Raw genomic sequence first — 14,319 nt, 5'->3', positions numbered from 1 at the left:
ACACAGTCCCTTTTATACTAGCAGCACACAGAAGTTACTAGAAGAGAAAACTAAAAACCAAGAATATAACAAAATAAAAATATGTTTTGGCCCAATTAACCAAACTATGAATTAGTCTTTTGGACTAATTAACCAAACTATGACTTAGTCTCATCTACTTCTTTTTCCTTCACACCCCCCTCAAGCTTCAGTGAGGTCTCCAAACCACTCGAAGTTTGCTCTTAAACCGCTCAGAGGTTGAAGCTGTAGGGACTTGGTCAACATATCAGCAACTTAGTCTATCCCAGGAACATAAACAATGTGCAAGGATCCCTGCTGAAGCTTCTCTCTAATCAGCTAAACTTCTAATTGAAAATGTTTGATTCTTTGATCCTATTATGCATGACTGGATTTGTAGATAATAAAACCGTACTGAGATTATCATAGTAAATTGTTGGTGGTCTTGCCAGCTGCACTCCTAACTCACGAAATAGATTCTACAGCCAAACCAGTTCACTTTCACATGAAGCCAAGCTCTTAAATTCTGCCTCAGTCGAAGATCTACTAATGGTGGCTTAGCTTATTTTTGCAAGACCAAGAAAAAAGATTAGTACCAAGAAAAATACAAAAACCTGAAATAGACTTTCTGTCTTCAAAGCCTGCTGCCCAATCACTATCCGAAAAACCATAAAGCCTAAGATCATCACACTTGTATAGTATTAAACCATGATCCTTCGTGCCTTTCAAGTACATAAGCACTCTCTTAACAGTCTTCTAATGTAATAGCAAAGGCGAGTGCATAAATTGACTTATTTTAACCACTACAAAAGAGATATCAGACCTAGAAATCGTTAAATATTACAGTGATCCTACCACTGTCCTAAATAATTTAGGATCTTTGAATCTTTTAGACCCTGTAAATAATAGTTGCAGTAAACTAATCATTGGTGTTGGCATGGGGCTAGCATTAGCCATGCCTAATTTGGTCTTGAATGAAAACACTCTCTCTAGCCTTTTAATCACTGTCTTTACTTCTAGCATGTTATTACCAGTAATTATAATATCATCCACATAACATAGTATATATATAACTGAATTATCACGATGACTAATAAATAAAGATGTGTCTGATTTTGCATTTCAAAAATCAAAAGAATGCAATGTTGTACTTAATTTTATAAACCACTCTCTTAAGGCTTGTTTCAATCCATAAAAAGATTTGTTTAATTTACAAACATGAGTTGCTGGTTGTTGCTCAAAGCCAACTGGCTGAGACATGTAAATGATTTGCTAAAAATCACCATTTAAGAAGGCATTGTTAAAATCAAAATGCCTTATAGGCTAGTTTCTAAAGAGAGCAAGGCTCAATACAACTCTAATTATTGTAGGTCGAATAATAATGGGGCTAAACTCCTCTTCTTGATAAAACCCTTGAGTGACTAGCCTAGCTTTATATTTTTGTATACTACCATCAGGATGTCTTTTTATTATATGAACCCATTTACAACCTATTATCTTAGCATCATGGGGTTTAAGAACCAAAGTCCAGGTATAGTTTTTCATTAAGGCATGATACTCATCAAACATAGCCTTTTTCCAATGCAGTACTTGAATAGCTAGTCTAGTTGTTTTAGGGGATTGCTCATCTGTAAATTCTTTCTGAACACTAGTATGCAAGATTTTAGGAGTAACAGCACCTATTTTGAAACGAGTGCGCACGTTGCGAGTGTTTTTAGGCACAATATTACCAGATTGCATAGCCTCAGTCTGTGACTGTGATGCTGTGTGTATAGGTAGGTGAATTTTAATACTTGAAATTGGTATCAATTATTGTGCACCTACATGTTCCTGTAACTGAGATGAACTTTGAAGATTAGTCGCACCAGTAGTTTTATCAATTGAATCAATGAGTAGTATTCCTTGTTTCAGAAGCATATAATTAAATCATTAGTATGATGAACTAGAGAGTCAGTATTAGTGTCAGTGGATTAATGTGTTCATTTTGATTTAGTTTAGCGACAGTGCTAGAAATAGAGTGATTATAGGGAGCTGAGATTCAATATAAGAGATTAAGGGTGTTCGCGGTGCAGTTTGGATCGATTTTGAGTAAAAAATTCATTCGATTCGAATACTAATTTTACTTGTAGTGCGGTTTGGATTGGATGATTCTTTTAAAAAAAATCCGATCCGATATCCGATTCAATTTCAAACAGTTTGTGTTGGATTGAATTTGTGCGCGGTTTTGTAAATTAAAAAAATTAAACACATATAATAAGTCTCAACATTAAATTTTAAATAATCAACAATAACATAACAAGTCTCAACAATATCTTAAAAAGCCAACGGTAACATAACAATAGAAATAAAATTATAGGTTAGTTAAAATAAATAAATAAATAACATTTTGAACATAAAATATTTATTAAATAATAATAATATATGAATAATATAAAAATATATAACAAATTGAACATGTTATAAATATAATTGTAAATATAATAATAAAATAATAATATTATAGCACATTATGCGGTTTGGATTGGATTGGATCCGTTATGAAAAATAGATTTGAAATCCGATCCGATCCGGCGGTTTGTAAAAAATATAATCCAATCAAATCCGAATTAGTACAGTTTTAATCGGTTTTCATTTTAGATTGAATTGAATGAACGGTTTAATTTAGATCGGTTTAGATTTGAACATCCTAAAAAAGAGATGGTGATATCAGTAATTCAGTATGTGAATTTGATTTTCCTGAATTAGAAGAGAATATTTCAAAATATCGAAAGTATTCTCATCAAACACAATATTTCGGGAAACATAAATTTTGCCATTTGATGCTAAACACTTATAACTTTTATGTTGCGTGTTATAACCAAAAAACACACACTCAGAGAATGTAAAATCTAGTTTACCCTTGCTGTTAAAGTTTTAGTAATGGATAACATGTACTGCCAACCACCCTTGGGAGTGTATAATGAGAAATTTTATAAAAAATTAATTCAAAAATAGATTTATTCTTTAAAATTAGGATTGGCAATCTGTTTACCAAGTAAGTGGCTGTAATCACAGCTTCATTTCAATGTGTGACTGACATGACAGCAGTGGAAAGAATAGATAAATTCATTTCAATGAGGTGCTTATACTTCTTTTCTGTCATTCCATTTTGTTGGGGGATGTATGGCAAAAAGAATCTATGTTAAATACCTTCCTATCTCATATATTTTTAAAAAATCTTAAAAATGTATTCACCCCTATTATCAGATTGAAATTCTTTTAATTTGCAATTTGTTAATCTCTCCATATATGATTTATATTGCTTAAATGCAGTAAAGAGCTGAGATTTATTTACTAAAAAAATACATGTATACCTCGAATATACATCAAGAAAAACTACATAATATCTATAGCTTAAGTGAGAAATAAAAGGTGCTAATCCCAAATATCTGAGTATACTAATTGTTATACTAAGTATTAGAATCAGAATACGGTAAAGTATGTATTTTTACACTTGCACAATTTTCACACACAAAAGAAGCAGAATCATAATCTTTATTATTATGCACTGTAATATTACATTTGTGTAGAATAGATTTTACAGTTGAAGACAGTGTGGCCAAATTTTTTGTGCCACAAATTAAAAGAAACAGTAGATATAAGTAGAGCTTAAGGAAGAGGATCAAATTTAGAGTTCTGTGACACAATAACATTAATAAAATGATAAATGTCATCTTTTTTAAAACCTTGAAGAAGCAATTTCTGAGTGAACTGATATTTGACAGTATAATGATAAACATAAAACTTAAAATACGCATAGTTATTTTCAGTAAATTTAGAGACACTGATTAAATTATAAAAATGATTTAAAAATATTTTGATTTTAAATAAATTAGATTGATTGTATATGAAATGAACGTCTTCAATTTTTCTTATTCTATACTTCTTTTTTTTTCTTATTTATTGTCTGTCATTTATTAAATAGGACTATTAATATACAAATTTAATTGATATTGTCTAATTTTTTAAATAAGTATTTCTTTTGGACAAAAACAAATTTTATAAATAGATATTTAATCACTTTATACAAAAAAAATTAGAAAATGAATATTATTGCTCCTATTTTAATAATGTCCGTTTTCTTTATAAATTTATGTAAACATATATAAAAAAATCATATGTATTCTGTGGGTCATTTTTTTGGTTATGGAGGAGGGGTTGGTGTTGTGCTGGGATATGGATTGAGGGGTGCTACACTGGAATGTAGGACAGGTTTTAGTCAGATTTGGAAAGGAAGTAATTGGACCTTCCGATTTCTATGTTGTGGAAATTTTATAAACAAATCGGAGGGTCCTTTTGCACCAGCACAAAGGAGAAATCGGACCGTGCGATATGACCTCAGCAAAACGGTGGGTCCGATTTCTTTGTGTGATTTGTTTTTGGTTCGTTAAAGTAATCGTTGGTTCCGTTTTGTGGTTGAGAATTTTTTTTTTAATTTACACTAATAAAAATCGGACCGTGGGTTTTTCATATTTTATAATTTTTTTTGAATTAGGGTATACACCACTCGGACCGTCTGAATTGTGTGTGTATATATATAGGTGCTCAAGTGTGCGAACCAAAGACAGCCGACCAGATCCAACTTTCTTCTTGTTGAACGAGTTCTCTTCTTCTTTCTCTGGTCTGCAATATAATGGGGTAACTTGGTTTGGGGAAAAAAAGTTGATGGTAAAAATTCTATTTTTGTTTAAGTGAGTGGGAAGAATGGATGATAGAGTTCTTTTGAAGGTGTATTATTTTGGTCAGATTTTGTTGCAGACACCTGAAGGAGTAAAATTTGTTTGTGAAGATCCATTAGATGTTGTTATTCCCTTCACAATTTCATTTGAAGAGCTTAAAGGAGTGATTTGTGAGAAGATAGATTCAGAGATGTCAAGAAAAATATCATGTATTTTATACAGATATCCTGTACCAGTATTTGGTGGATTCGTCCAATTTCAGACCAAGTATGTAACCGACGAAGCAAGCATACAAGAGATGTTTTCAATGTACATTGAAAGTTGTGCTCAAATTTTATTCATCGAGTTGTACGTTGAATTCGAACAATCTGAGGCCGACCGAAATATTTTACGAGAAGACTACAATAGTAACAGTAAGGAAGAGTTCGAAAGCAATTACGAAGTTGTCGGTGAAGATGGAGATGTAGATCCAGCCGACGACGGTGTGGCTCCGAATGTGGCAGACGTTGCAAATGCACTCGCGAATGAAGAGCCATTTGAGGAGCCATCTTTCATGCGAGTTTTGGATTTGGAAGCCATGCACCTCCGGAGTTTCTAGACTATATGAGTGCAGGTACTCGTTTAGCATTTGCAAAAGAGGTTATTTAGACAAGTTCAAAATAAAAATACTTTAAGTGAATTATTATTTAGGGTTCAGTATTCATTTAGTTAATATGTTAATTAAGATTCGTTAATAAATATTTCTTAGAGTATTTACGAAGATAATTAGAGATTATTTACTTAATTTATATTTATTTAGTTAGTTAGTTAATTAGGGATTATTTATTAGTTTATTTATTAATGAGTATTTATTATAGTCTTGATGAAGTTATGAAGGCAGTTAGTATTTAATTTTAGTTATTTAGTTACTTTGTATTTACTTAGGTGTTTAATAATTATTTTTAGTTATTTGTTTAATTTGTATTTATGTAGTTATTTAGTTAATTAGGGTATTATAACTGATTGTTTATAATAGTATTTATGAAGTTATCTGGAAGTATAGGTATTTATATTTAGTTATTGAGGATAATTTGTTTTAATGTGTTTGTATTTTTATGTAATGGAGATTTAGATAATATCTTAATGTAAACATTAGCTATATCATAATTGATGATGTGAGTGATGATTTAATATTTAATTTTGGTCATTAAACAATCATGTATTAAATACTTACGATGTGGCTGCCTTCTTGGCAGAAGTTTCTTTTGTCGCAGATGGTGAGTTCGCCGTTAGGATGGAATTCAGTTCTAGGGAAGCTGTTATTAAGGCGATGAAGGAGTATACCCTCCGAAGATCTGTAGACTACCGTGTGTATGAGTTGGAGCCGTTGACATTTTATGCGAAGTGTACACAGTACGGGTCAGGGTGTGATTGGCTTATCAGAGTTAGCATGATCAGCAGAAAGCACTGTTGGGTTATTAGGAGGTACAACGGCAGTCACACTTGTACCAGAGCAACCATCTCTCAGGATCATTCCAAGCTGGATTCAAATACGATTGCCGAAGCCATAAAGCCGTTGGTTGAGGCTAACCTCTCTTTAAAGGTAAAATCAGTTATTTCAGAAGTGCAATCGAAGTTCAACTACACGGTCAGCTATCGAAAAGCATGGTTGGCAAAGCAGAAGTCCATTGAGAAGATATTTGGAGGTTGGGAAGAATCGTACGAAGCGTTGCCCATATGGTTCGAGGCCATGTGTCATAAGGAACCATCAACTGTCGTACATTTTGAGACTATGCCTACATATCAAGGGGATGATTTGGTAACTGATATCCGGGTATTGCATCGAGTCTTTTGGAGCTATTACCCATGCATTAGAGCATTCAGACCCTGTAAGTCAATTGTCCAGGTGGACGGGACTCACTTGTACGGAAAGTACAAGGGTTGCTTGTTAGTGGCCGTTTCGCAGGATGGTAACAACAATATCGTCCCGATTGCATTTGCCATTGTCGAGGGAGAGACCTCTGATGCTTGGCACTTTTTCTTCAGTAACCTACGTCAACATGTTGTGACTCGGGATGGTGTGGGGCTGATATCGGACCGACATGAGTCCATAAATGCAGCTGTGGAACGTAGTCACAGAGCTTGGTCACCTCCTAGAGCTTTCCACATGTTTTGCATCAGGCATATAGAATCGAACTTTCTGAGAAAATTCAAGGCACCCTATCTGCAAAAGCTTGTCGTCAATATAGGTAACATTGTTGACTTAAAATCTTGTTATTGATGAAACTGTGAACAATCTATACGTCCTGAAACTTATTTGTTGTTTGGTACTTGATATTCTTTAGGGTATTCGCAGACGGTTCGTGAGTATGAACTATGTTACCAGCGTTTACGAGAGCGGAGCGAGGCATATACTAACTGGTTAAACCGTATTCCCCGTGAACAGTATGCGTTGGCATTCGACGGTGGCTACCGATGGGGTCACATGACGACTAATCTAGTGGAGTGCATCAACTCAGTCTTGAAAGGTGCACGCAATCTCCCCATCACTGCACTTGTGAAAGCAACGTTCTACAGACTTAATGAGTTGTTCACACAGAAAAGAGCAGAAGCAGAGGCGAGGATTAATGTAGGCCATGTTTTTACGGAGCATGCGACCTCCAAAATTCATGCAAATCAACTTGCATCAGGAAACATACAGGTTAATTGCTTTGACAGGCAGAATGAGGTATTTGAAGTGTGTGAGATGCCGAGTGGAGTGGAGTATGCTGTTGATCTCCGTGGTCAGAGATGTGACTGTGGTGAGTTTCAGGTGGACCGGATTCCTTGTCGGCATGTGTTTGCATGTTGTGCAAATCAACGACTAGATTGGCAGGTATATGTGCATGACATTTATAAGATGGACTAGGTCAGGCGCATGTATCGGGCTAGGTTTAGGCCATTAGGGAATCCTACTACGTGGCCTTCTTACAATGGTCCCCGATTCGTACCAAACCCGTACCTGAGACGCGTTTCCAAAGGTCAGCCCAGGTTGACGCGCTTTTTGAATGAGATAGACACACGTATGCTACGCCGTCCGAGGCGGTGTAGGCAATGTGGAGTTGAGGGACACAGTCGTAGTAGATGCCGTCAGGGAGGTCCTCCAGGTACCGACAATAATGCCCACTAGGTTTATATGATATTTGAAGCATTGTATCCTATGTCAATGCCTTGTATGATTAATGAATCATTGTTACCTGTGTCATTGTACTTTATGGTAATTGAACCATCGTAACCTGTGTCAGTGAACTTTATGATGTATGAACCGGTTTAACATTTGTGAATGTACTTTATGGTGATCGAGTCATTGTAACCTATGTCAATGTACTTTATTATCAGTAGTTATACCGGTTCGAACCGGTTTTCATCTTTACATGGTCCAAATGTCGGACCGGACCGATATAGGGTCCGGTTTGCAGGTTTTCCGATCGAACCAGTTCGGTCCGGTTCAGTTCTCATAACACTGCCATCGTAACCTGCTTCATTGTATTCTAATGAACATAAGGAACATCATACTGAAACATTTAAATACAATACTTAGTTGGTACTTATCATACTTTAGTCATACATAAATAGTTAAAGTAAATATTAAGTACCATACATGATATATAGCCTAAACTAACTACACCACAACTACTTTCTCATTGTCCACTTTCCAAAGTTCACAATGTTCTTGCATTTCTTTGCGGCCTTTTTTATCACGGATGGAGTGTATCGACTAGCGCTACGACGTGGTGGATCAATCCTGAGATTGTAGCATTTTCCTCTCTCACCTGGAGTGCAGGTGTCACCTGTATAAACAACCATCAAACCAAGCAACTGTATAGTATAATCAACATAAACCAACACACCATATTTGAACATAATATCATCAATTGAGACATCAGGCATATCGTATAATCAACCTAACAAAAACATACCAAACATAAACATACTATCATCAATTGGCCAGGCAGGTATATAGTTTAATCAACCTAACAAAGAGATACCAAACATAGACATACTATCATCTATTGACCAACCAGTTATATAGTAACATTAACCTTAACTAGTGTACCATACATGACCATAATATAATCAATTGGCTATATACTTATATAGTTTAATCAACCCTACACAACACCCCATACGATAATATGATAATATCAATTGACGGGAAAAGCTTATACGATAATTGTACCTGCATCATTACAGGATTCTTCATCCTGGTCCATGTCCTCATCATCTTCCTCATTCATGTCCTCATCCCCATCCTCGTCGTCTTCCTCATCATCTGGCTCATCCACTAAGTACTCAGCAGTCTCATGCTCAAAAGTCTTAGCATTTTCTTCAATCATAGTCATTGAAACATGGTTCGGATTTTGACTATTAAGAACCCCTCGACCACCGTCACTCCTACTAGAATCACCAGATACAAACCCTCCAGAAGCACCCGAGTAGGTATAAAATGGATACCTCGCGTCAAACGAATACCTACCCGCCATGAAGTCGGCATGGTGGCTATATTGTGCTTGGCCGGCATCTGAGGCCATGAACCCAAGGAACTTGCTAAAAGAACCTCCCTCTCCTGAGTCAAAATGTGGTGGATGTATCGGGAACGACGTAAGAAATTGTATTTGAGGTACATACTGGTTTGTGGAATGAGGTTGTTCCTCTGCCGCTAGAGGTGGAGGTGGAGGTGGAGTTGGAGGCGGTGGTGACTGTGGCTCCTGCTCTTCATTATCATCATCTATAACCTGGTCACCCTTAACATCCTCTTGGACCACAAGATCCGACAAGTTCAAGTGATCACCATACTTTGAACGGTACCAGTACATATAAGTATCTAATGGCTGCTGCGGCATCATGGGTTCATCAGTAAGAACGTGATTATACCTGTTTGTCCACTGCATCACCCAAAATGAATGAGTCGTGGCTGTGGCCCAGTTCAGATTCTTAGGACCAGTTAACACTTCTCCGTGTGCGCGGTCTAGACTCTGTTCCTGATGAGGAACTCCCTGAATGAAACCGAACTGACGTCTAAACCTGTCGGTAGCATGTCATTCAATACACTCAAAAGATACTAGTGGCACCGTTGCACTCCAAATCACTGAGTGCATGTAGATCTCAGCAGGAATTATATCCGGATCAACACGTTCATCAGAATATGCAACCCAACAAAACTGGTAACAGTAAAGCACGCAAATAATTAAAATCCAAAAAAGTAAATCACTAGACCGGAACCACATGCAATGTAAATATCAAACACACCTGGCCTTCCTGGAGTTCATCCAAGGCTTTCCGAAAATGAGCAAGCTTATGATATCTATAGACTCGATCTCCACGCTCCCAGTTTCGCCACCTAATATAACGCATCTCATTAACACAATTGGTTTCTAAACATGAAGATACAAGGTAAACGAAAGATAGTCTAACCTGTTGGCAAGCGGAAAACTGCGAGGTTCCCTAGGAACTGGTGCTAGATATGGTAGGCGCATCCATGCCCAACATAGTAGAAGTGTCAGCAGACCATCTATTTCCTTACAGTCAAAATGTGAGGCCCTGCATAAACTCCTGTACAGGTGTGCTAGGTAGGCTGATCCCCAGCTATACTGTCCAATACTAGCGAAGTCACTCAGCAGAGGCAGATACTTCCAGTGGACAGATGCCCCAGACTTGTCTCCAAACAAGATCGTACCGATCAACAACCTGATGTGGCACTTAACGTACACCTGTATGCTGTTCTCATCGGTCAACTGTGACCGTTCTTTTAAATCCCATAGCCACGTCAGCTTTATGCCACTTCCTCGACAATCCGACTTTCTCGGCGCCACCCCAAATTGATGTAGACACTCTGCCTCTAATGCCTCAAAATTACTCAAAGTCATGCCAGTCACTGGAAGGCCTTCAGTCGGAAGACCAAAGATCATAGCCACGTCTTCCAATGACACGGCACATTCACCAACTGGAAGATGGAAGGTATGCGTTTCTGGGTGCCACCTTTCCACTAAAGCATTTACTAGTGCTTTCTGGCATTGAACTACTCTAATCTGACTAACGTGGTAAAACCCAGTTGATCGTAGATGCTCCTCCACTCTCTCATCGTACCAATCCGAAGGGACAGGATGATCACATGTCATCATCCGTGAGGCCTACAAAAGCATAGCAAAAACACGAATCAAATTACACAACTATCATACATAATTTAAAAAAGCTAATTAAAGAATATAACTATATTGAATCCGAATTACTAAGTAATAACATTTTCATCTCAAATTTTAATTAATGTACATAGAGCCTATATCTAAGCTGCTACAGATAATAATTACTAATACATAGTTTCATTTTCTATGTTTCTAATAATGTTCTAATGTAATAATAGTAAAAACTCAACTAAAACTATAATTAAATATAACAGTTACCTAATTAACTATAACAGTTACCTAATTAATTATTAAATCTAAAACTATTATAAAAAATTATTAACATATCATTCTTAATACTACTCTATTATATTGGATAAACGTCTAAAGAACAATTACTTATTTTTAAACACACATGTTGCTAACCGTTATTTAAACATATAACCATAAATTTTAAAGTTAAACATTACAGTTAACTTCTTAACTCTAATTACAAAAATTATTACAAAAATTTATAAAGAAGAATTAATTATATTTAAACCCACTTATCTAACTATTATTTAAATACATATTTCTAAATTTCTGAATTTAATTGCAACAGTTAACAACTATAATTTCTAACACTTTTTTTTACAAAAATTTCTAATATTAATTTTTTTGGTTTCTAATCTGTGATTAAAAAGGGATCTAAACAACAACTAACCACATTTGAACATATATATATTCTAAGTATTATTTAAACATATATTCCTAAATTTCTACAAATAACCATAACTTTTAAAATTATTCCAAAATTTTTTAAAAACTATTTTTTTTATACTTTATTATATTACAAACTACTCTGACCAAATTATAACCACTACACACCTTATTTATTTAAATATTTATTTTTAAATTTCTATCAATAAATCTATATACTAATTCATACATATGTTCTTCAGCTCAACTCCTAACAATCATAAACTACTACACTTACACCTTATTTATTTAAAAAATTATTTTTAAATTTCTATCAATAAATCTATATACTAATTCATACATATGTTCTTTAGCTCAACTCCTAACAATCATAAACTACTACACTTACACCTTATTTATTTAAAAAATTATTTTTAAATTTCTATCAATAAATCTATACACTAATTTATATATATGTTCTTCAGATCAACTCCTAACAACCATAAATATCCTAACAACTAAACATAAATATAACTAAAATTAAAAAAAATTAAAAATCTGCAAAAAATAAATAAGATTTGAAAAAAAAAACTTACATAATCAGAGTAGCTCAAATATTTTATAATGTGGAGTTTCGGACGATCAACATTTCTAGCTTTAATTTTTCTTGACATTTTAGCTTTCGTTCCTCACACAGCTACTGCCCAGAACCCAGAACCTTGAGGGAGGAAGAAGATGGAGTTCAAGTGTGTTGGTGGGAGAGGAAATGAAACTGAACTCGTTTGGTACGCATGCACTGGGTTTGGTTGGATTAAAGGGGGCACCGTTTGTAGGGAGCAAGCATTCAGCGATGCGTGGCTTCCCTATGCACAAATCGGACGGTCCGCCTAAGTGCATGCAACTCGGAGGGTCCGAGTACCCCTCTCCTACTCGCTGGGTCCGATTCCTATATCCACTGACACCACAAAGAAGCAAAGCTCCCCCCTCCTCCACGACGGTGTTCAACTCATTCCAGCCCTCCATATAGAAAATAAACAGAGGTATTCTGTAATTATATATAAAGTGACATTATTAAAAATAGAAATGATAATATTATGTTCTAAAATATTATACCATTGTTATTTAATGCTACAATATTGTGAGTTCTGAATTTTAAAGTTTTTAACTACCACCAGATGGGAAAGGTCCAATCAATCAAAAGGGACTACAATATTACAACAATCTTATCAGTGAACTGATAAGTCAAGGTTTAAGCGCAAACGATATCTTTAATTTATGCTAATGTTTTAATTAATAACTAACAGAAGTCCTTCCATTATTTATTCTTGTCTAATTCTCTTTCTCTTGTAGGAATTCAAGCACATGTTACATTACATCACTGGGACATACCACAAGCTCTTGAGGATGCATACCCTGACCCAACGCTAAGGCCCAGGTCCAAGCGAAAGGCTCAACCCAAAGGATTGAGCCTCACCTTACACCGACCTTCTCCTGAAAAAGTCGGTTCCCGCCACGACTTGCTCTAAAAGAAGTCGGGGACAAAGATTAGCTGGCAGATAAACACTCATTCAAACGAATAACTGCCCCTAAAATCTCTCAACCCACTTCCAGGAGCCATATCTCAACTTCCCTAGGATAAATAGACGGTTATCCACCTTAAAAGGTGGAACTACTTCAACGGTGGTTATTGGTTCACCATTATAAATACACTGACACCCCTCAGGTATCTCTAAGTCCCAATACTCTCTAAACCTGCTTACACCTTGCTGACTTAGGCATCGGAGTGTCTTTGCAGGTACCACCCCCCGTTCACTTATACTCACAAGTCGGCGGAGGCCTCAAAGACGCGAACCCGCTCGAAGACTTCCCTCCTTAGACGATTGGGCCTACCCAACAATTCCAGCCCATTAATCTCCGGTTACCCATCGTAACATTGACGCCATTGCCGGGGACCCGAGAGATCAACCAATGATGGCGGACAATTCACCAGAAGATGGTCATACAGCGTCTGATTCCGAATAAGAAAACCTAGATACCGGAAACAACGTCGCGGACCTAACCCTTCACTAGGGAGCCAATGACCAACATAGAGAAGGCATCTCTGGGTTAAAAAATTCAAAGGTAAACTCCTCGGAGGGACGAGAATCAGGAAAGGAAGGGCCACCCCATGCAGCCGAGCTAATGGGTTTGGTCCATGGCCACCAAGGTCGTTTGGAACAGCTGGAACAGGAATTAGAGCGACAACGATAGGCGGAGCGAAATCTCAGGGAAGAGATAGAGCGACGAAAGGAGTTAGAAGAAAAACTCTTAAAGCTAGAATCTTCCCTTAGAAGTCGGAACTCCCGTGGCGACCGAGAAGAGTCACCCTTGGGAGGAGAGGATCCATTCAGTGAGGACATAATGAGAGCAAATGTTCCAAGAAACTTCAAAAGCCCTGATATGAACCTCTATGACGGAACCACGGACCTGAAGCATCATTTAAGCAATTTCAAAAGTCGGATGTATCTGGCTGATGCTTCTGATGCAACTCGCTGCAAAGCTTTCCCGACCACCCTATCAAAAGCGGCGATGAAGTGGTTTGATAGCCTCCCTCCAAGGTCGGTTACCAGCTTTGAGGACCTCTTGAGAAAGTTCTTAATGAGGTTCTCCATCCAGAAGGATAAAGTAAAGCACGCACCGAGCCTCCTGGGAATAAAGCAGGAGGTCAGAGAACCTTTACGGGACTATATGGAAAGGTTCAATAAAGCGTACTTGGAGATTCAAGACCTGCCCACTGAGGCAGTCAT

At 36.6% G+C, this 14,319-nt stretch overlaps 2 protein-coding genes across 2 annotated transcripts; both read left to right on the top strand.

The window, feature by feature from the left end:
• The first annotated feature begins 4,740 nt into the window (after nt 1–4,740).
• LOC148575194 (uncharacterized) lies at nt 4,741–5,313 on the top strand. The gene has a single exon (XM_088506106.1). It carries the CDS (start codon nt 4,741–4,743, stop codon nt 5,311–5,313), a length of 573 nt encoding a protein of 190 aa, XP_088362232.1.
• A 5-nt stretch (nt 5,314–5,318) lies between these two features.
• Nucleotides 5,319–7,602, top strand: LOC148575193 (uncharacterized). The gene is made up of 3 exons (XM_088506104.1): nt 5,319–5,328; nt 5,951–6,943; nt 7,040–7,602. Exons 1-3 carry the CDS (start codon nt 5,319–5,321, stop codon nt 7,600–7,602), a joined length of 1,566 nt encoding a protein of 521 aa, XP_088362230.1.
• The last annotated feature ends 6,717 nt before the right edge of the window (nt 7,603–14,319 follow it).

The sequence above is a fragment of the Arachis ipaensis genome, chromosome B2 (genome assembly GCF_059453495.1).
Source record: "Arachis ipaensis isolate K30076 ecotype BB chromosome B2, ASM5945349v1, whole genome shotgun sequence".
NCBI classification, from domain to species: domain Eukaryota; kingdom Viridiplantae; phylum Streptophyta; class Magnoliopsida; order Fabales; family Fabaceae; genus Arachis; species Arachis ipaensis.
The sequence above is the reverse complement of the archived record's forward strand: the minus strand, read 5'-3'. Positions and strand labels throughout refer to the sequence as shown.